The 21,179-nt window shown below is 46.5% G+C and overlaps 2 protein-coding genes across 3 annotated transcripts; one reads left to right on the top strand and one right to left on the bottom strand.

Moving 5' to 3' along the window:
• Positions 1 to 5,788: 5,788 nt before the first annotated feature.
• Positions 5,789 to 10,710, top strand: LOC127349414 (uncharacterized). Its single transcript, XM_051375168.2, has 4 exons — positions 5,789 to 6,613; positions 9,131 to 9,186; positions 9,283 to 9,475; positions 9,841 to 10,710. Exons 1-4 carry the CDS (start codon positions 5,867 to 5,869, stop codon positions 10,195 to 10,197), a joined length of 1,353 nt encoding a protein of 450 aa, XP_051231128.1. The 5' UTR covers positions 5,789 to 5,866; the 3' UTR covers positions 10,198 to 10,710.
• Positions 10,711 to 10,767: 57 nt separating this feature from the next.
• Positions 10,768 to 16,934, bottom strand: LOC127349415 (protein Brevis radix-like 4). 2 transcript variants are annotated; one of them, XM_051375169.2, is made up of 3 exons: positions 16,543 to 16,934; positions 11,341 to 12,275; positions 10,768 to 11,241 (listed from the first exon to the last, which is right to left on the bottom strand). In XM_051375169.2, the coding sequence occupies exons 1-3, from the start codon at positions 16,666 to 16,668 to the stop codon at positions 11,163 to 11,165; spliced, it is 1,140 nt and encodes a 379-aa protein (XP_051231129.1). In that variant the 5' UTR covers positions 16,669 to 16,934; the 3' UTR covers positions 10,768 to 11,162. The 2 variants fall into 2 exon arrangements, with proteins under 2 accessions (XP_051231129.1, XP_051231130.1); XM_051375170.2 differs by lacking the exon at positions 16,543 to 16,934 and adding an exon at positions 12,475 to 15,107.
• Positions 16,935 to 21,179: the final 4,245 nt, after the last annotated feature.

The raw sequence follows: 21,179 nt of genomic DNA, 5'->3' as shown, positions 1-21,179 counted from the left end.
CATCTTGATCATCATTGTTGTGGGGGCGTCGAGGCATCACACTTTCTTCACTTGATGCTTGGTGATGACTTGATTCTTCATTTCTTGCCCTTGGAGGAGGTCTTCTAGCATGAGGACGATCATCATGATGTCGGCGATTATCTTGACCTTGAGGGCGTTGAGGATGAAAAACATTGATGATTTGGCGCTCTTGGCGCGCTTGCCTTTGTTCCTCTTCATTAAGGCGTTGTCTTCTAGCTTGAGCTTCTTGTACTTGTCGTTGCCGTTCTTGTTCTTCAAGTGCTTGTTGTTCATTGCGGAGACGCTCTTGTTCCCTTGCTCAAACTAACTCTTGATCATGTCGAAGGCGTTCTTGCTGTTGTTGGAATTGAGCATGGAGATTCTCTTGTTGAAGGCGCTCTTCTTCAAGGCATTGACGTTCTTGGACAAGTCGAAGTCGAGCTTGCTCCGCTTCTTGAGCTTGTTGTTGAAGAACTTGAACATCCACATTATGGTGGCGTGGGTCTTCATTGGAATCATGGTGAGACGGTGTAGGAGCTCTTGACCTTGAACTATGAGAGCGCGAAGACCTTGAGTGGTGTCTTCTATCTTCTTGACGGTTGAGTGTATGAAGGATATTGTCCAACGCCGTCTTCATTTCCCTTGTCTCTTGACCTTGTATGGCAAGTGTTGCCTTCAACTCATTGCCTTGAGTTTCAATCTTCTCATTGAGGTCTTGAACTTGGTTGTTGAGGTCAATCCTTTGCACTTGAGCTCTTTCTTCATAGCGGACGTTGGTCTCCTTGAGCATGGCTTCAAATTGATTGAGCTTGGCGTGGACGGCTTGAGTAGCTATCCAATGTTGGTGCCGCGTCATCGGTAGTTGGTTCCCTTCTCCACTAGACATGGTTACAACTAAAACAAGAACTATGTGGTGGGTGGTTAGGAAAGACTACCAAAAGTGTCAAAACTTGCAAACCAAAATCGAAAAGGTGTTTCAAGGCAGAGGGCAACCGATATGTATGCACACACACAAAAACAAAAACTCTATATGGTGTTAGGTATGGATGTGGAAAGCCAAATGGAAGAACCAAACTAAAAGTCTATTGTCAAAAGTGGGTAAGATCCAAAAGTCACAAGTCAAAGGCGGTGATCACAAAAGGCATACACAAGGAGGAACACACGCGTGGGACAAAATGGGGTTAGCGCGACTTGGAAAATGAGCAAGAACAAAATGGTCCTAACGAAGACTACTAGCTCGGTGTCACGCTAACGCAAGAGAGACCGTGGCTTGGTTGCAAAATCGAGAAGCAACAAGATTTGCGCAAGACGCCTCTCTTCTCTTTTCTCTCTTTTGCTTAAAAGCTTTGGACTCTTTTGTGTATAGGTGTACTCACACACTTTTTCTTTTTCTTTTTGTATTTTTCTTTCGTTTTCTCACTATGTAAGGATACTACTATCTATGTAAGTATGTCACACTCCTTTTGCTTATCTTTTCACACGAGCTTGCTTCGAAGCTTTGCTCAACACACGCACACCCTCACGGTCGGGATGCTTGCGCAATGCTTCGCAACACTAGAAAGCCACTCTCGATAGGAAAGGTACGCAAAAGAGGCTAGGGTTACAAGTTAGGAGCAAGTTATACCACTTGATGATGGTGACCGACGATCTTGAACTTGCTATGGTGGTGGAAGGTGTCAAATGAACCGCTTAGATCCTCGGGGTGCCGTCGTCGTTGTCGATGTTGCGGAAGCTTTGTGGTAGCTGAAATGGCACTCAAACCGAAGTCCAAACACAAGGGGGTTAGTGCCAAAACGAAAAACGAAGGTAGCTGTGAAAAATTCGGCCAGCCGGAACTTCCGGTCCTGAGGGGCGGTACTTCCGGTCCCGGGCGGAACTTCCGGTCCTGCCGGGCGGAACTTCCGGTCGCAATCAGATCTGCGGGCTGTTCGACGATTTGGGCGGAAATCCGGTCCGAAATTCTTCGAATTCGAGGAAGATTTGGCACTAAAAGCCGTGGGAAGGTGGGGGAATTGCAGATCAACACCAAAGACAAGTTTCTATTGGAGCAAAACCACAAACAACTCAACCAATCGCGAGATCGATCCAAGGCCAATTTGGGGCTATTTTTTGGGAAAAAATTTGGGAATTTTTTTGGGCGAAATTGGTGGAATTGGGGGATGTGGGGGTCAAATCCTTGGCAACCAAAGAGCTTCTGATACCATATGATAAGGGCTAAGCCCAAGGATGTGCCCGATCTTCACGGATTTGGGTGGAAATCGTGGGGGAGGTGGATGAACGCGATGAACACGAAGAATGCGAGGGGGAATCGTGGGGATACAACACACACACGCACACAAATCGGTTTTCCCTCATTGGCCCGAACCACCAACTCGATAGAGGTTGCGAGAAAAGACCTTCCGGTAGAAGTCCCGCAAAGAGATCGACAAATCGAAGCTCGAGAGATCTAGAAGGGTGAAAATACCGGAAGGTTGATAGAAGTGCAAGCAAAAGACCAAATAGGTAGAAGTGCAAGCAAAAGATCAAACAAACGGTAGAAGTCACCAAAGAGATCTTCACGAGTCGATAAGGAGCCCGAGTGGGTACAAGATCAAAGATCTAGGTAGGGTTCCCACAAGGGTGAGCTAAGCTCAGGTTTAATTTCACATCAAGTCTAATCTCAGATCTGAGCCAACAAGGCTATTTATAGGTGGGGGCAAAGGGATAAGTTACACGCTGAAAAGTGCTGTCGTGCTGAAGTTCGATGGGGCGGAAGTTCCGGTCATCCTGGGCGGAAGTTCCGGTCATGGGCGGAAGTTCCGGTCTTGGGGGCTGGAAGTTCCGGTCGGGGCGGAAGTTCCGGCCAACTTCCGGCCTTGTTCTGGAATTTGCCCATTTCCTTGCAGTAACATCCAGGGGCGTTTTGGCGCAATTCCGGAAGTAGGGCAGAACTTGGGCGGAAGTTCCGGTGGGCGGAAGTTCCGGTCCCTCGGAGCGGAAGTTCCGACTTCATCCATTTCTCTGGGCGCTGGAAGGCATCTGGAAGGCATCTGGCCGGAAGTTCCGGTCCTGGGGGGCGGAAGTTCCGGCCTGGGCGTTGTAGCTCCATCTTCATCATTTCCAGCTCTCTCTCCATTGGCTTGGTCTCCATGGCTCGCGTCTTGGTCGATGTACCTGATTGAACATAGGGTATTTGCATGAAGTAGCAAGCCATCCAAAGGGGTATCAAAAGCATACGTGGAAAGGAGCGAATTCACCTCTTGGTGTAGGGCTTGGGCTCGAGCTCGTGTCATTGGACCACGAGGAGGGCTTGTCGGTCTTGAGGCGGTGGTGTCCGAAGGCCACCCCGTATCACCATGTATGACTAATGTTACTATTATTTCTATTTAACAAACATTTCATATTGAACTTCAAGCGATAATTAAGATACAACTTACTACTACAACATAACTCTCTGCTAACATATTAAATGGTACACCATCGCTACAACACACTATAAGATCCATGATTACTGATAACTAAAACACTAAGAACGCAGCACACCCTTTCCCTTTCCCTTCGATGATGCAGCTTTCATGGCCTTGGTGCTAGGCTCGAAGTCGTCGTCCGAATCGACGACTGACGGTGCAGCACTCTTGCCCTTCGAGGACTTGGCACTCTTGCCCTTCGACGATGCAGCTTTCTTTCCCTTGGTGCTAGGCTCGAAGATATCATCGTCGGCTTCACTCTCAGCCGCCCATCGTTCTGGATATTTCAAATCCCTTTCCCTATCTTCCTCATTCTTCCATGTTAGTGACTTCCACTTCTCATTCAACCTGATAAGCTCGCACCTTATTTCCCGTGGGCTACGAGCATGCATCTTCTTCACTGGATATCCATAAGACCAAGTCTCAAATTTCCTACCAACCTTACGGAGCAAGGCGTCGCTACAGATGAACTCCTCGAAGGTCTCTATCTTACTCTTCCTCATCACATAGCGAGCATTGTCTAGAAGATATTCGGCCATGAATTCATTGAAAAGATGGGGGGATTCTTATAAGGGGGATCCATCTTGTTGAGAGGCTACACTGAAAGACAAGAAAACAGTGGGGGTATTTATAGTCTAGAAGAGATGACTTTTCGGCGGGAAGATGTGAGCGAGAAAAATTGGGCGCGAAAGATTGGCGGCAGATTTGGGCGGGAATAAATGGCGGGAACATTGAGCGGGACAAATTGGGCGGGAAAAAGTGGCGGCAAACAATTGAGCCCAAATTTCTGACACAACATTTTCGGGGCAAATTCATTTCACATTAATACTACAACTGAAATTAAGATACATTGCAGCTGAAATTAAAATACGGCTTAGCACTACAACGGAATTTAAGATACAACGACAAACTAAAACTGAAATTAAGATACATTGCCAGTACGACACATCACTCTACTTTCCCTGCGTCCACCGTGGCCATTTTCCAGACTTGTCGCCGCGTTCTTCTGCCGCTTGCGCCTCAGCAGCTCTTTCCCTTAGTCTCTTTCTCTCCGCTTCACGAGCCTCCCTGCGCACCTCTTCCTCTGCAAACCTACGTGCAGCCTCATCATCCATCCTCTTCTGATTCACCTCGCGATTACGAACTTGTTCCGCCCTAAGTTTCTGTATCTGCCTCTCTCGCTCTGCTTTTTCATTAGCACGAACCTTTTCCCAATGCTCCTCCTCAAAGAACGTTGCCCACTCACGCCGGTGTTTCTCCTCAACCTCCTGACGCGCCCAATCCGGCTGCTCCGTATTTATCCAGTGAAACCATTTGCATAGGGGCGGGGGAGACAGCAACACAAAGAATAACATTAAATCACATTCATAAATAAATTAATGCCAACATTAAATTATGTCCAAACATACCGGCGGCCTGGTGGACGACGAAGCTAAACTACGGGGTGGATCATGCTCATAGCTCGCACAGATGAAAAATTTCATGCCGAACTGGTCGGAGAAATCCTCCACCTGCATAACCTTTGCAAGACGGCCACACCAACACCGCTCCGCAGTCACACCCGGGGGCAAACTTGCAGCCTTCGCCTTCCCCGGCCTAAACTCCTGGTCAGAGCAAGGCACACTCATGATGGCTAAGGGTGAGCAAACGGGATAAAAAAAGAGATACAAGAACTTGTGCAATCCAGAGTAGCGATGCCTGCTTTTATAGGCAAAAATTCGACAGTGTGGCGGGAAAATATAGCGGGAGATAGTGGCGGGAGATGATGGCGGGAAGGAGTGGCGGGAAGAAGTGGCGGGAAGGGTGGCGGCAAAGGCGGGAGGGAAACACGGCGGTGCGAACACGAAAAGGCAGGAAAAATACTTGCTGCAAAAAATTGGGTTCAACAAACCCGATTTATTAAAGTCGGGTTCAAATTGCCCGATTTTTAGAAATCGGGTTCCCCCACCCCGATTACTTCTTTGTTGTTTTTCTTTTTTCTTCACGGCGCAGAAGAATGTTGTTATCGGGTTCCTCATCCCCGAGATAACTAATTCGGGTTCGTCTACCCCGATATTGCAATTTCGGGTTCAACCACCCCGACGGTGTATTATTTCTGAAATTTGCTAAAAACGGCTATTATTCCTGGAATTAATATTAAAAAGTGTATTATTTTAAAAAAATTCGCCAGTATATGTAGCCTTCCAAATAACCTGAAAAGAATGAGCATCAGCGCGTCACTTTTTTTTTTCTTGGGCCAAACCCGTTCCGACAAGGAGAAACCGAAGCAGAGTATCCTACTCATCAAAATCATCATCACAACTTTCCGATCCAGCACGTGCGGGCCCACACATACTCAGGGGCATTTTCGTCACTCTATCCCACACTCTACTCCCAGCTCAGCTACTCCGCTCTCGACCTCTCCACTCTTCCGCAGCTCAATGGCGGCCGACGAGGCCGACGCGCCGCCGCCGCCCACCAAGCCCGCGCCCGCGCCCTCGCCCGCTCCGCCGACGCCTTCCCTACCGCCACAGGACCCGGCCGAATCTCCCCTGGCCGCCTACCTGGGGCTGGCATTCGCGCTCTTCCTCGCCACCCTCCCCACCGCCGGCGGCCCGCGCCACGTGGCGTCGCTGCAGTCGCGGGGCCGTCTCCTGGCCGCGCGCCTCCTGGCCGCCGAGGACCAGCTGCGGCAGCTGCGCGCGCGCAGGCGCGAGGACGCCCGCGCCAACGCGCGCGCCGCCGAGATCCTCGCCGCCCGCCGCGCCTCCTGGTCCGACTCCCTCGCGCGCGCCGCCGACGAGGCCGCCGCCCTCCGCGCGCGCCTCGCCGACGCCGAGCAGCAGGCCGCGGCGCAGCGGGCCCGCGCCGACCGGCTCGAGCGCGACGCCCTGGAGCGCGACTCGCTCCTCAACGCGCTCCTCGCCGCCACCCGCGCCGGCGATGCCCACGCCAGCTTCCGCGGCGGCCGCGAGCAGGACGAGGACGCGGACGCGCGGGAGCATTCGTCGGATCCCGCCGAGCCGTACGGCGACACCGACGCGGAGGCCCTGGCCGCCGCGGCGGCGCTCTACGCCCAGCAGCGCCAGCAGCAGGACGGCTTTGCTGGCGACGACTTCTACGCGTCGGCGGCGGCGGCGGCGTCGGGAATGCCGCCTTGGATGGACGCGCGATCGAAAGGGTGGCAGGTAAAGGCTACCAAAAGTCCCCAACTTTTCCCCATTGATCTCTCGTCTTTTCGCCACCAAAAGTACCTTTCATCTTTCAATAATGTGGAGAACACGGTCAGATTATCATTGACTGGTTTTCTGTTTAATGTCGGCCAATGCATGCTCGCTCATTTGGGTGGGGCAAAATTAATGCTAAACAGCACTCCTGTTGAATTTCTAGCACTCTTTGGTCATCATGTTCATCTCTCCCCCGTCTTTTCTGTTGCTAGTACTGTACTATACTACCTTTCATCTTTCAATAATGTGGAGAACACTGTCAGATTATGATTGACTGGTTTTCTGTTTAATGTCGGCCATTGCATGCTCATTTGGGTGGGGCAAAATTAATGCTAAACAGCACTCCTGTTGAATTTCATTAGGAGTACTCTTGGTGCATCATGTTTTTGCCAAAAAAAAGGCCTACCAGCTTACTCAAATTTTGGGGTTCCGTTTGCTCTGTCATCTTCTTGTAATAATATCATATCATGTATTCTTTCAGCCCTATGTTTTTTTGTTTATTTAGAAGGTTCAGAGTATGGTTAGTTAGTATAGCCTTTTATGACTACATATGCGTACTAACTAGCTTAAATGGGTAGTTCAAACAAATACATGCCTGAGTAGACAGCAATCCATGGATGGTGAAGATCACAAAGCTGTTGTTGGTTGTGTACATATGTAAACTCCAAATGTCCTTGATCTTCCTATATCATATAATGTGGCAATGTAGATGAGCCTCTACTTATTCACGGGTTGATATTGGCCATTCGGTCGAAACGTTGCATATATTTGCAATGAGAGGATGATTGTAACATTGCCTTTCTTCTCAAAGGTAGACAAACTTGCCACTCTGTCCCTAGGTTCATTAGGAACATTGTCATGCCAGACAGTCAAACTTAATGTGAAAGCCATATTTCTTGTCCATGAGTTGTATGTGTTATATTTACCCTACAATTTGTATTAAAGACATACAGAACTATTTTAGGACTTTGAGTCACACAAATTGCTAGATGATCTAGATAACTGTTGCAACTCAGTCTTACTAGATAGATTTCTACTACTCCTGGTGCATCCATGTTTTTTTCCCAAAAAACGGTTCTATCACTTTACTGAATTTAGGGGCTGTGTAGTTGAATTTATAATTCATTGCAAATAATGGGCCTGAGTCAGTGATTCTCAATTTGAATTAGCTTCATTTATTAGTACCCCATTAGATTTGTCTGGTTGGTGCTAGCTAAAATGAACTATGCTGCCATGTGGTAGCTCTGCATACACATTTTTCCAGGAGTGATACCCCCTGAACCTCCATGCACAACGTGTCAAGCATGTCGCATTCAGAGTAGAATAGAACAGACAAATGACCACTTTGGAAGTCTCTTGGATCAACTAGAATTATGTCACTTTTTTGATGGGCTAACCTGCTTGCATCTGCATATGCAACAAAGCTACCTGAAAGAATCTCATGTGGCCCATTTGTAGACCTATGCTATGATCACAGGCATCCTGCTGTTTCTCATGGTAACTGCTGCGTTGAAATCATCATTGGCTGCTAGCCTTGGTGACCTAGTTGCTGTATATGATGAAAACGCATAGGTTCTGTTAGCTCCTATTTTTTTTTCTTTGCTTTCTCGTTCTGCTTTTATCTCTGTGTAATCTTATATAAACTGTAAACTCTGTCTCCCTCTTCTTTGTACTGTCGCAGATCTAACTTTAGAAGTGAACCTTGTTGTTCATCATTTAACGTTTACCTCAGTTCTTAATTACCCAACCAAATACTCCGTATCCATTGTTTAACTGAATTAGCATAACATCTGAATATGGGCAATCAACTCATTTAGAATGACGAGTTGCCATCTGATGTTGTTTCAGTTTAGGTGACTATTTAGGCCTATGATTGTTCTTGGTTCACCTACTTGTACAAACTCAGCTAATGTAGGAAAATATTAACCTCATCTGTGAAATTTGTTATTTCAATTTCAGTTTAGGTGACTATTTCCATGCTTGCATGTTTCTGTTTCAATGGAGCAATGAATTTCCTTGCGTGCATGTTTCTGTTTCTGGAAGCAAGGTGCTTCCAAGCTCTGGCATGGATGCATATGAGACCTAATCAGTTTAATCTGTATTGCAACCTGCCAACATGCTCCGATGATGTGTGTTTGTGTATTTGGATAAGCTATTGTCTGTGTTAATGTGCAGCATTCATCTTAATGCCATTACTAGTGTGCAGTCTTCATCTTGCTCCGATTAAATAAAACCATCTCTTTGTAGTTTGAACACAGTCATACATAAAGCAAAATATACATTTAAAATTTATGTTCATATAGTTATGGTCGTCAACTCATGCCATCGCTGATACCTTAACAAAACCAATCTGAAAACTGCAGAAACTATCATGGTTTCTAGAAAACCATGGCTCGGTTAGACTGATGGAGCATTATTAGATTGGGAATTTTTTTTGCCCATTTGTATCGTATCACTTATCTTAACTTCATCTTGTAGGACATGAAGTACGAACCGGTTGAGTCAATGTACAACACAAAGCATTCCGTACCACGGTAAACCGTCTAACTGAAGCACATGGTTCTGCAAAGTAGCAACTGAATAAATGTTACTCATCAATTACCTTCTCTAAAACACCCTTTTCTAAACAGGAGAGAATCACCTTGGAAGGTTGACGTCGAATCATCAGGAGTTCCTGGAAAGCTTCGTCTGCTTGAGCAGGAGTTAATTAATCTGGAGAAGGTTGGAAATGGAGATCTATCCAAGATCCCACTGGTGATGAGGAAGCAAGTAAAAAGATATCAAACTCTTGCTGGGAAGATTGATGATCTTTGCAAAAGAATGGTAGGTCTTTTCATCTGACATGGCATCTTCTTAATTATAGCTTCGGCGCTGCGTGTCTACTCGATGTAAATATACAATCTGACATACATCGTGATTAACATTCATGTGACCAAACTAGTACTGCATTAATAAAGACGTATGTGGTGTCGTCCAGGGGTTACATTAGTACACTTTTTGTTCATTTTAGTAGGACCAGTAGTTTCCTTGAGTCGCCTAAATCATGCTTCACTGAAGTACTTTTCCTGGCTCTATTTTCTGACTCTTAAGTCTGTCGCTGTTTCTCCTTAGGATTGCCATTATAGTTAGTCCTTGTAGCCTTAAGCCACTGCAGCAAGAAAAAACTAACCTATATGCATTATGGGCAGCAAGCAAGCGACCCCTGTGACTCCGCACTCAACTCAGAGTTCAGAACGCAGAGGCAAACAGAGTACTTGCTGGAAGCATTTCACCTTCAGCACCGAGCAACTGAAACAAGGCAGAAGCTCAGCGCACTGCAAGCAGAGACCGCGAAGAGCAGCTTCGGCGACGAGCTGACAGCCGAAGCCAAGATGAGCACGAGAAGAGCGCTGAGCTCAGTCAGGAACAACTTCAAGGAAATCCAGCGAAGCCTTGAGATCTGGCTCGCCAGGATCCTGGGAGACCTCGAGGGTATGCTTGCGAGGGACGGGGCTTCCCGGATCAGAGAGTACATCCTGTCTCCCTACGCATCTGCTGTTCGATGAGTGTTCTGCTGTTATGGATTGGTTCTGTGACATCGATACACCATTGCCGTCGTCAGGTAAATTACCGCGTGCAAGTTCAGAATGTGAGGTCATTGAGCTCCTTGTTCTTAGTTGGTATTGTGGCAAGCTCTAGCAAATATGAAGAGATGCGATCTAAGACCATGCATCGAATTTCGATCTAAGCTTCTACAAAGTCATCGCCTCTTCCTCTCGGTATCAAGTTTGGATGCAGAGTTCGACCATGTTCTAGAGCACTTCTCTTCATATTTATCAAGATTGCTGTGAAGAATTCCACAAGGGAAGAGTGCACCCAGTTTGCAGTTGGAGGTTTGATCAGCTCACATTGTTTATGCCCTTTTTCTGTAGTCCATTTGGGTAGCATTTTGTACATGTTGTTTTTGTTTATGGTTATGATAAACTCATTAAACTGTATGTCTGTATGTAGCACATGTATCTGATGCACATAACTGCACCAGCCTTGCCAGTAGTATATTGATCTATTGTTGAGCCTCATTGCAATGCCAGAAGTTGTTACGTTTATCATATTATTACTACAACTGCATAAATAAATAGGCAGATAAATAGATCAGTACTTCTCACTCTCAGCCTCTGAAATAATATGTTTTTTTGCATGCTTAGAAAATGAGGATTAAACACACTCAGACAAGGATGTGATAGGTTCTTAACATGACCATAATACACACCTGCATCTAGTCCACAAATTACCTTGCTATGGCCATGGCCATGGCACTAGCCTAGATTAACCCTAATAAGCACTTCTTTCCCTCACCCTCCCCAGTATCTCTTTCCCAGCTCCAAACCCCAAACACAAATTAACTCCTCCATATATACTTGTAAATTAAGTACTAGTATGAGATATTAATCTTTCCCCATCCCATTGCGCAAAGCTTGAAGCTTTCTCTGAAGTGAAATCTGAGCTCAGGTTTACCAATGCAGAATTCAGATTAGAGGTACTGCGCGTGTATCCTCTCCTTGTTCTCCTCCCACCACAGCTTCGCATTCAGCTCTGCAAACTTCTCACGGCTGCATGACAAAAAAAATCAAAATTCAAGAACACAAAAAATTATGACTAGTTTCAGAGAGGTCATCTGAAGATTATGGCTAGTTTCAGAGATGCAAGACCTGAAGCGGACGCGGCGGAGCTCGCGGGCGCCGTCGGGGAGCTCGCGCACGGTGATGTACACCCCGGGCTCGTCCTGGATGACCCACTCCGTCACCTCCATCTCGCTCGCGTTGCTCACGGACACGTCGTCCCGGCAAGAATCCGAGCCGGTGGTCGTCCGCGCCGGCTCCACCGCCTCCGCCTCCACGCCGCCAGTCTGCCGCAGCTGGTGCCAGGCGCGCTCCGACGGGTTGGACGACGACGGCGGCGGCGGCGATAGCGGGCCGCGGAAGCTCTGCTGCCTCCCAGCGCCGCCAGCACCACCGACCACGGGCGGAGGTGCGCGGGCCCAGGACGGTGCCGGCGTCGCGGCCGGGCTGCTGGCCGCTGTGGAGTCGGCCTGCGACTGCGAGTAGAACGACTCCCTCTCGCCACCACCGCCGCCATCGTGGGAAGGGGTGGCGGGGAGCACGTGGCGGCTGAACCGCCGGACGTTGTAGAGCTCCATGACCCGCTCGCTGTTCTCGGCCCACCACCGCTGCGCCTGCCACTTGTCGAACATCTCCCGGCTGAACCGGATGCGCTTCAGGTCGTTCCCGCCGGCGCCGTTCACGCCGCCCGCCAGCGACACGAACGTGATCTGCACCCCGGGCTCCACCTGCGCCACCCACTCCCTCACCGCCGCCTCGCCCCCGCCGCCATTGCCATTGCCATTGCCGCTGGGAGGCCTCTCCCACGCCGGCGTGGAGCTCGCGCTGGACATTGTACCGGCGCCGTGGCCAAGGTACGTGGCGGGTGGCACGGCCATGTCATCCTGCACCACGCCGGGGCGGTAGTAGCCGCTGCGGTACAGGGACGTCGTCGCCCGGCCCCTCGGCGGCGGCGAGCCCCCGCGCTTCGGGCCACCGCCCTGCCTCTGTGTTGAGCCCGACAGCTTCAGCACCATGTCCTTGAGCTGCACCATCGATCATGGAGAACCCATGAACAGATCAGTTAGTAACAGTAGTTAATGCTGTGAAAATTACTAGCAAACAAGAACTCCAGATTAAAAACAATCATATGCAAACAAAGTGTACAAATGAAAACATTGAATTCAGAGCATGTGGAACGAATAGCAGATTAGTTCAGACTGAAACACAAAGATACATACTTACTCCTCCTAGATTGTAGCATTTGCAGGACTGCATGTCTGAGTAAGTAATAGCACTACCTAATCAGCAACAAAACAAGTGGAATGTCTCCAAGCAACAGGGTAAGATCCTGTAGTTAGCCAAACAGTTTCTTTGGGCCATCCATTAAATTCAACATTGCATTTTATAGTGCAGTCTCCGGTCAAATGTGAATGCTAGAAGATGATACAAGCAGCTGCTGATGCTGCACCTTTAGGGTCCAAGGAATGACATGTTCAAAGATTATGTTAACACTACATGGATCCCACGTTTGACCTCGTGTCCCACCATGTCATTCCTTGGAACATGACACTGTAAGTAATCCTGCTTTATTCAGTTCAGACTGCACAATACCATCTTGCCTCACTCACACGGCAAGTACTAGCTGTTACTTTGTTAGTTGATTTCATACCAGTATGTGGTAAATACCTACTCTACCATGAGGCAAGTAATTAGTCCAAGACATGATCAGTTTATCTGGAGCTAAGCTACAACTACACTACAACACGCTGTTTGTCTTCTGCTAGAGCCAGTTGAGACAAATCTGGATGGATTCTTTGAACCAATTTGCCAGTATTTGTTTTGTCTCTGCTAGGGCCAGTTGAGACAAATCTGGATGGATTCTCTGAACCCATTTTGCTTTTCTTTTCCTGGTGTTTAGCCACACATACATATAGATACACCTCTGATGCCCATGCTGTTTTTGACTGTCATGTATGTTTCATCTACAGTCTGATAACCCTCTCTCATGATACAACCCTTCTTTTGATGCATGGCCTGAGGACCTCTTTAGCTAGCTATCAGGCAAAGGAAACAAAGATTGAAGATCCCCAGACCAGGAATTGGATTCTTGCCTTGCTGCTGGAGGCAGGCATGTAGCAGCAAGATGCCACATCCCTGTCTGTCTGTCCATCCATCCAGCCATCCAGGGGATATCTTTTGGCTTTTGCAGTGCGTCGATCCCTCGGTAACAATCTTCTCTCCTTTTGAGAAAGCATCCTTGTACATCAATCTATCTACATCTAACATGGGGATGGGACATCTGATATGTACATGCTGCTCTTTTGCCACAAAAGAAAAGCGCAAAAACAAAAAAATAACAAAGGCATGTATGGAGGTTGAATGTGACCAAAGCTTCTTTGTCACAAAAGAAGAGGGAATAACAAATAGTCCATTGCCACTCTTTGTGTATCCCAACACAAATTAAAATACAGTTCAACTTTGGAAGGTAGCATATGAAAACAATTTTGTTTTTGAAAGAAGCATCTGAACAATAGTTTTCGGCAAAGAATCATCTGAACACATATATAGTCTAGAGGTGAATGAATGGTCCATCATTTTTCTGTGTGCTTTTGATTGTGCTTTGTTCCAGGAATCCCTCTGCAAGGAGATGACGCAAAGCGAAAGTTGGTGGCATATTTGTATGCAGCAGGCATGCGGCCATAGCCTACACTATCTGTCCCCTTGTTTTGACCATCTTTTCGAGTTTGAAATCCCAACATCTTAGTGCAGGAGGGGCGACTTAAACAGCTAATATGGTTCAACATTTGCTGAGCTCGCAAGCTTAAGCATTAAGGAACTCTGAACTAGTCTGCTCATGTCTGGTTGGAACAAGAGCGAGCTTAACATATAATTTCTCTGTTCATTAATGTAAGACTTCATAGATATATCAAAGTGAACTAGATACGAATTGAAATGAGTGAACCTACACACCAAAATGCGTCTAGATATATGCAATTTACAAAAAAAAAAAAGCTAAAAGATTTAGCATTAGTGAACGGAGGGAGTAGCCTGTTTCTATGGTTTTGAATGGAAAATATGGGGCGCACACGCATCGAGGATTTTTTTCCTAATATTAACACTAGATCTTTTTTATGAATATTTACACATTGGCTTTTTGGCTCTCATGACTTGGTGAACTGTTGACAAGTGGATTAAGTGTAGTGGGAGTGGGACCAAGTAGTAAGGATTGAAGGTGTGTTTTGCATCGATGCCAATGATGAAGATGATGGGCAATGCGCATGAGTTGAACTTGTATTTGAAATTTAAAGCAAAAATGTCGGGAAGAAAAGGGTAAAGGAAAGGGCAGAGATGGATGATCATGGTATATATTCCCTTCTTGCAACGTGTAACAATATGTACTTTGAACCCTAGCTAAAGGCAGAGATGGATGATCAGAGTATATATTCTCTTCACGTATCGTGTATAGTACTATTAGTCATCATATATTAACAAAAAGAGAATGGGGATAGTAAATGAGAGGTGCAGCAGACGAGTAGGAACTTTGGCATGCATCCATGCATGCGCTTTTGCATGCCGAAAGAAAAAGACCCACATCCGAATGGATGATGTGGTTCCTTTTTTCCCTTTTATTCTTTGGGAGGCAGAGCCTTGACAGCATCGATCACAGCTGCTGATCCGATTAAAGGTAGCCAAAAGAAAAGAGAAATGAGAAGGAGATGGAGATGAAGAAATAAAATAATACACCCTCCGCTCCGAATTATAGGATGTTGTAGTTTTCTAAATTATACGTATCTAGACGTTTTTCGAGGTTTATATTCACTCGTTTCAAATTATCAATCTGCATGCAGCTCTTATAAAATACGTAGAACATTCTTATAGTTGGAAACGGGGAGAGTGCTAAACAGAAGCACGCGACAAACACTTTCTCTAGATCCATGCATGATGTTTTTGAGGTGTCAAAATAAGCAAAGCTATACACTAAAACGTGTCTGAATACATGTTTGTCTAGATCAAATTTTATCAAACATGTGACACTTAGTAATTTGGAACACAGAAAAGTAGCTGCAATGTGCACCATTGTAGTTGTAACTGAGAGAAAAAAAAAAATCTGACCGTTAGATCTACTTCGAGATTACATATGAGTTGCAACTAGGTTGTAACTGAGATTTGGATGGAGTCACCTGTGACTGGAATTTAGTTAAATCTCAGCCATCCTATAATTCGAACTGGAGGGAGTATTATTCTAGCTTTTTTCTAAACTGCTTGCAGCCCTTGCTAAGTGCAGGAGGTGCTGTCCGTGTAATATAACTGTAATGTGCACTGGTGTAGGTGTGGGAACAGCTCGACACTAGAGCCAGCCAGGAAGGAAGCAGTGGTGCTGGTAGCAGCAGCTATTTCTTGGTAGATGTGCAGAGCATGGTCCATACGGAGCCCACGGCGATGGACAGAAGGAGGATGGATGCATCGGGGATATCGGGATTGCGGCCTACACGCACAGTCTCATGCAGGACCAGAGAAGCTACAAGCTACCATTGCGCGCCATGATGCGGCCGGGGTCCCCTTGGCTCTCATAGCTTGGGCTGGCTTGCTCCCCGGCGGGGATGCCGCCTCGGGGGCCGCGACGACAAGACGGTCGGAAAGCAGAGCGGTGGTGGGCGGAGGGACGGCGACATGTCGCCAGCGAGCTGCTGATCACTCTCTCTGCTGCTGCGTGGGTAAGCATGAGAAAGCGACGCCACGCGCGATGCTAATCACTGCTACCGCAGCCGGCAAGCACCACTAGGAATATGTTTTCTTCTCACTCTACACCACCAGCATCATCATCACGGCTTGCTTTACTTCAAATATTTTTGGGAAAATTATTCAGAAATAAATAAATAATGACAACGGGTAGGTTAGATCGGTAGCTCAGCTGGCATTGCTAATGCTCATGCTCAATGCAACAAAAAAAGAAAGGTTCTTCTGAATCCTGATAGCTAAATACTTGTTCGTGCACGTTGCATCTTCACTCCTAGCTATACTGCTACTACTGCATCGATCGATCGGCGCTGGCTTGAGGACCGAGTGATGCAGTGCTACCTAGCTAGCTAGAGTACTGTCTACACATGCTTGCTACCTCCCTAGCTGGGATCAGCAGCGGAGAGAAGCCTGTGCAAGGAAGGAAAAAAAGGATCGATCGATCCCGGCGGCCGTACGTGGAAGAAACTGACAACCGCCGTGGAAGACCACGGTACTATATACCGGCGACATAGATTGAAGAGAGCGAGCAACCAGGTACAGGGAGAAAGATGAGAGCAAGGTAGAGGTTACCTGCGAGGTGAGCGACTTGACGGGGTCCCTGCACGTCGGGGTGTCGCCGCCGCCGTCCCGGTCCCGGTCCCGGTCCCGGCCACCGCCGCCTTCGTCCTTGTTCACGCACGCGATGCAGGCCAGCATCTTCCCTCCCCGATGCCTGTCTCCTCACCCGCTCCCCGGCCTCACCCAACCTCTTAGCTCGATCGATCTTACTTGGATCACCCCTTCCTCCCCTCTGCAGCTACGAGCTTCTTGTGTCGAGAGAGCGAGACAAGGAAAACAAATGCAGTGTCGATCTCGCTTTATATATAGAGCTAGGCCGCCGCTGAGCCGCCGAGTGCTCTGGTGGGTTTTACTTTGTACTGTGTGAATACAAGGAGCAAGCTAGGATGGCTGGCGTGCGTGCTCTGCTTTGAGTGTGCTGAGGTAATGCAGACGATCCCAGCTAAGCTAACCTAAACTAGCTCAGCTGATCGATACTCCTACAACTTTAGAGCATCCCAGTTGGGTGCCTCAAACGGCGCAACAATGGGCTATTAGGCATATCGATGGAAATTTGCGTCCAGCACCTTGCCTTAAGCTAGACTCAAAACAAGTTTTGGTCTGGCGCGGCCCAATAACGTGTCTGGTGTCCCTAGACAATGCCGACAACTGGAACTTATTGCGAGTGATCAAGCCGTGAACCACGAGGTAGTTAGTGGGCCATGCCTGTAATTTACCAAACTAAACCTCTGGCCAGCTTTTCTTAACAGACGACGGTTTCCTAGGACGAGCCAGGCGAGATGTCTCGTTGCTGCTGAGCCTTCTCCACACGTTGCCCGCCACACCCTTTCCACGTGGTGGCGGTAAATTGGTAATGCACACCACCACTCCTTCCTACCCTTTCTCCCCTACTTCCCGTGGCGTCTCTGGCTATAAAAGTTCGGACACCGCGCTCTCACGCCTCTAACGGCTTCTCGCCTCCCTTGCCTGCAATAATGCCTCGCCACCTCTCTACTACTGATGCTACGCTAGGCCATGGTGGCCCGCCACTGGAGCTAAACCCAAGCTCCTGCTTTTAGACGGTGATGACGACTCGTTAGACTATGGTGAGTTCGACGAGGAGGACGAGGTGGAAGCTATGTGGGAGCTGGCAGAGAAATCAACATCCAATGCCTCGCCGAGGCCACCGCCCACGAGGCTCTGTGTCTCAATGAGGAGTCTCGTCAGGTCCGTGTGCAACTGTTTGCGACGCAGGAAACCGCCGCCCACACTAGCTAGCGGCGATGTTGCACCAATAGATGGTCGAAGGTAGGGCCGAGTGGCGCATCATGGCAGCGCCACATCAGGCTGCCCGGACCGGAGCCGAAGAGGAGGTTAGGAAGGTAAAGAACAATGACGAAGCTGACCATTCTCATGCCCCAACTTACATCAAGTAGTTTAGGGTTTAGTTTAATTTAAGTTTTAGTCAATTTTCATTCAACTTTGTAATATATCTCGTAATTTAAATAAAATTTAAATTTAAATTGGAATTAAAAAAACCTATGAAAAAGGTGGACCAGACTGAGGCATACTCTAAAAACTGCAACCATGCACCGGCGCCCCTCATTCAATCCATCCTACGTGTTTGATAGGGGTGGCTAGGGATGCTCTTAGTTGTGGTGGCGTGGAGGTGACGACTGTTACCTCACGGTAAAAAAGGGCAGCTGATGCTTCTGCTCCTACTTCACTTTTTATTTTCTGTGTGTGTGTTTTATGTACTGGTGGGCTGGGATTACGAGATCGATACATGCATCGACACAGCCTTACTAATGATCCCTCTCTTTCTCTTTCCGTTCCATATCCATCGATCGATCGGTACCCGTGCTTCTATGCATCGATCATCGATCGATCGCGCGTGCAAAGATCGAGGTTAAATACGTACCGCGAGCGAGCCTACACATGTATGTAGAGTCTCTGCTACCACTGTGCTATGCTTTAGCTTGTGCTTTGTTTTTGCTTCGTGCTGGTCGGCCGCTCTATGTGTTTCTGCAATGCAGTTGCAGCGTAACGCAGGTGCTTTGTCTCCCGATTCGTTTCATCGTTTGTCTCCACTACATATCTGCATCTTCTGTACGCACACCTATAGGTAGCTGCAATGCGCCGTACAGTAAGTACAGCACTGTCGAGTGTCGACTATAGCATCGGACGCAGACACCGGACAATCGATCTATCGACCGGCCGGCATGAACGTACTTTTCTGGAGGGTGCTAGAAGTTTCATGGCCTAGTGTCCCAAATGTTCACAAAATGCTGTTCGACATGTTATGATATGGGAGCCGTTCGTTTATATGCTGCAGCATATAAATCTTCCAATGCCAAGATGATCAAAAATCACCTAAACAAAGATGATGAACCTCTAAAAAATCATATTTCTGCTCTACAATTTCGTGGAAACTCTAGCAAACACTTGACGATGATTTTTTTTTTTTTGATAAAAACTTATGAAACATGGTTTACTCCCAACACCCGAGTATTTTTTTAGGGTGTGTCTATGTCTTGAGATTTTCTTAAGTCCCAGTCACCTTTAAAAAGTGCAATTGTAGTTTAAAGAAAAGTTCAACTCAGTTCAGTTGCACTTTTCTGGTAGAAAAGTGCAATTGCACTTTTTTAACAGAAAATGCAACTAAAGCCTTTTTTATACGTGACTGAGACTTAAGAAAATCTCAGTTGACTGAGACATAGCAAATCCGATTTTTTTTATCAATGTAGGGTTCGGTGTGTCATGACATCATTTTCTTGTGTTCTTCACATCTCTATCTTTCCAATTCTCGCGAACCAAAGAGGATTGCATGATTTAGATCGAGCACTCGCGTCTTAGATTTTTGCCATGTTTTTTTTTCTTCCACCCTCCTTTTTAGTTCTTTAAGGCCCATATTAGCGTTATGGCGGCAATGGAGACTACAAACAATGATATGGTATCGAAGAATGGGCATACTGGAGCGTAGAAGAATCTTCAGCACCCGAGGGTGATAGGGATGGCCGGCGTAATGGGGTGGCACGACACGCTAGCACTAGTGGTCTCCTGTAGGGAAGACAACCAAGAGGCAGGTTGACGGGCATGAGAAATATCTCAACATCATGTCAAAGTGGTTAGAGTCTTAGAGATGGGATATGACCAAAGTTTTCTTTTCGGCAGGTATTTCTGAATTTTTGCCGAAAATCGGATTTCCGGTTACCAACAGAAATTCGCAATGCCATATGAAATATACATGTATTTAAATAATAATTTGAGAATTCCGATTTTTTTATTTTCACATATTAGGAATTTGTTTAGAAAAGTTGTATTGTGACCGGTATACCCTGGTTGGTAACCGTGTTTTCCAACCGAGAACATAAACCATCATAATGACCGACGGCGGTGGGAGAGTTGCAACAATGTGAACCACGGCTAAGTTAATGGAATTATAGAACTTTTCATCATCTCTTAATAACATTCTTCCGAACTATTGCAATTGGTGATATTTACGTTTTAGATCAGACTAGTCAAATGTGCTCTAGCCGGACCCAAGAAAACAACCTTTTGCATGACTTGCATGATCAGGCCGGCCGGGGACATTCATCAGTGCACATGTGGGTATCGCGATGCATGACGCCATTGTCTATACCATCCCTACAGGCTACATCCATCATTTGCATGCCCAAAAGAGCCGGCCATGGCACTCCACATTTATTCATCGTGCGTGCGTGCGCCCTAAGGATATCTTCTATGCTACATGCATCCACTTAATCGCAACTAATCATTATGCCTAAAATACTACTATTGCCACTCATGCCATGCATGCATGCTTATAATTTGGCAGCCGAAACTAATCACATGGAATGCATGAAAGACGTAAACTTTATCTTCACAAGTTGATAATTGAACTACTCGACCGAGTATGGTCGATGATTAACAGCGGTAAGTGTGCGCAAAGCAAACTAGTTGCAGCATATGTGCATTATAAACACATTTATAAATCAAATCCCACCAAAATGTTAGAGCAACATTCTAACTGACCTATTAAAAGATTATTACTATGACATGTATTCGCCCGGTTAAATACATGTACTCTCTTTTCCACCCCATCCATTTATGTGTCACTCTTCCCCAAGTAGAATTATCTCACACCTCTCAATCTAGCCTCACGAGCCATCTCTTTTTTCATTTGTCGTTACACAAAAAGGCCGCCGCTTAGGTCTTCTAAATGATGATAGTAACTATAGTGCTTGATATCTTTTTTATGAAAGAACCCCTATTATACTAAACATTTGTACATAGTAACAACGTTTGCGATCGATGAAAGTTAAAAATTGTTTTATTCGCTTAGCATTCATAAAAAACCTTATTTTATTATTATTTTATAGTACTTAACAATGCCAACCACCAGCGCATTATTGTGATGATAATATCAAATTATTTTTACAATTGAAACATATATCCTAGACTTGATGGAGACTTCTAATTTAGAACCTTGTTTTTAAAATCTGAAACTTAAGGTCGAACATTTTTCTGAACTTGATTTAGTAAAAATATAAAAAATATGATAAAACCATATTTGTTTACATAATATTTTGAACACTTGGTTGTACCATGATAGAGGGTATTATAGTGTACGAGTCTAATAAATATCCTTCTATATGTTTGTAGAATAT

This window comes from Lolium perenne, chromosome 4, assembly GCF_019359855.2.
Source record: "Lolium perenne isolate Kyuss_39 chromosome 4, Kyuss_2.0, whole genome shotgun sequence".
In the NCBI taxonomy this organism is placed as follows: domain Eukaryota; kingdom Viridiplantae; phylum Streptophyta; class Magnoliopsida; order Poales; family Poaceae; genus Lolium; species Lolium perenne.
Note: the sequence above shows the minus strand (reverse complement) of the source record. Positions and strands in the feature narration are given on the sequence as shown.

Coding starts and splice junctions, on each gene's coding strand:
- LOC127349414 (XM_051375168.2), top strand. CDS start 5,867: ATGGCGGCCGACGAGGCCGACGCGCCGCCGCCGCCCACCAAGCCCGCG. Junction 6,614..9,130: donor CGCGATCGAAAGGGTGGCAG/GTAAAGGCTACC, acceptor TTCATCTTGTAG/GACATGAAGTACGAACCGGT. Junction 9,187..9,282: donor ACAAAGCATTCCGTACCACG/GTAAACCGTCTA, acceptor TTTTCTAAACAG/GAGAGAATCACCTTGGAAGG.
- LOC127349415 (XM_051375169.2), bottom strand. CDS start 16,668: ATGCTGGCCTGCATCGCGTGCGTGAACAAGGACGAAGGCGGCGGTGGC. Junction 12,276..16,542: donor TCAAGTCGCTCACCTCGCAG/GTAACCTCTACC, acceptor TCGATGGTGCAG/CTCAAGGACATGGTGCTGAA. Junction 11,242..11,340: donor CTCCGCCGCGTCCGCTTCAG/GTCTTGCATCTC, acceptor TTTGTCATGCAG/CCGTGAGAAGTTTGCAGAGC.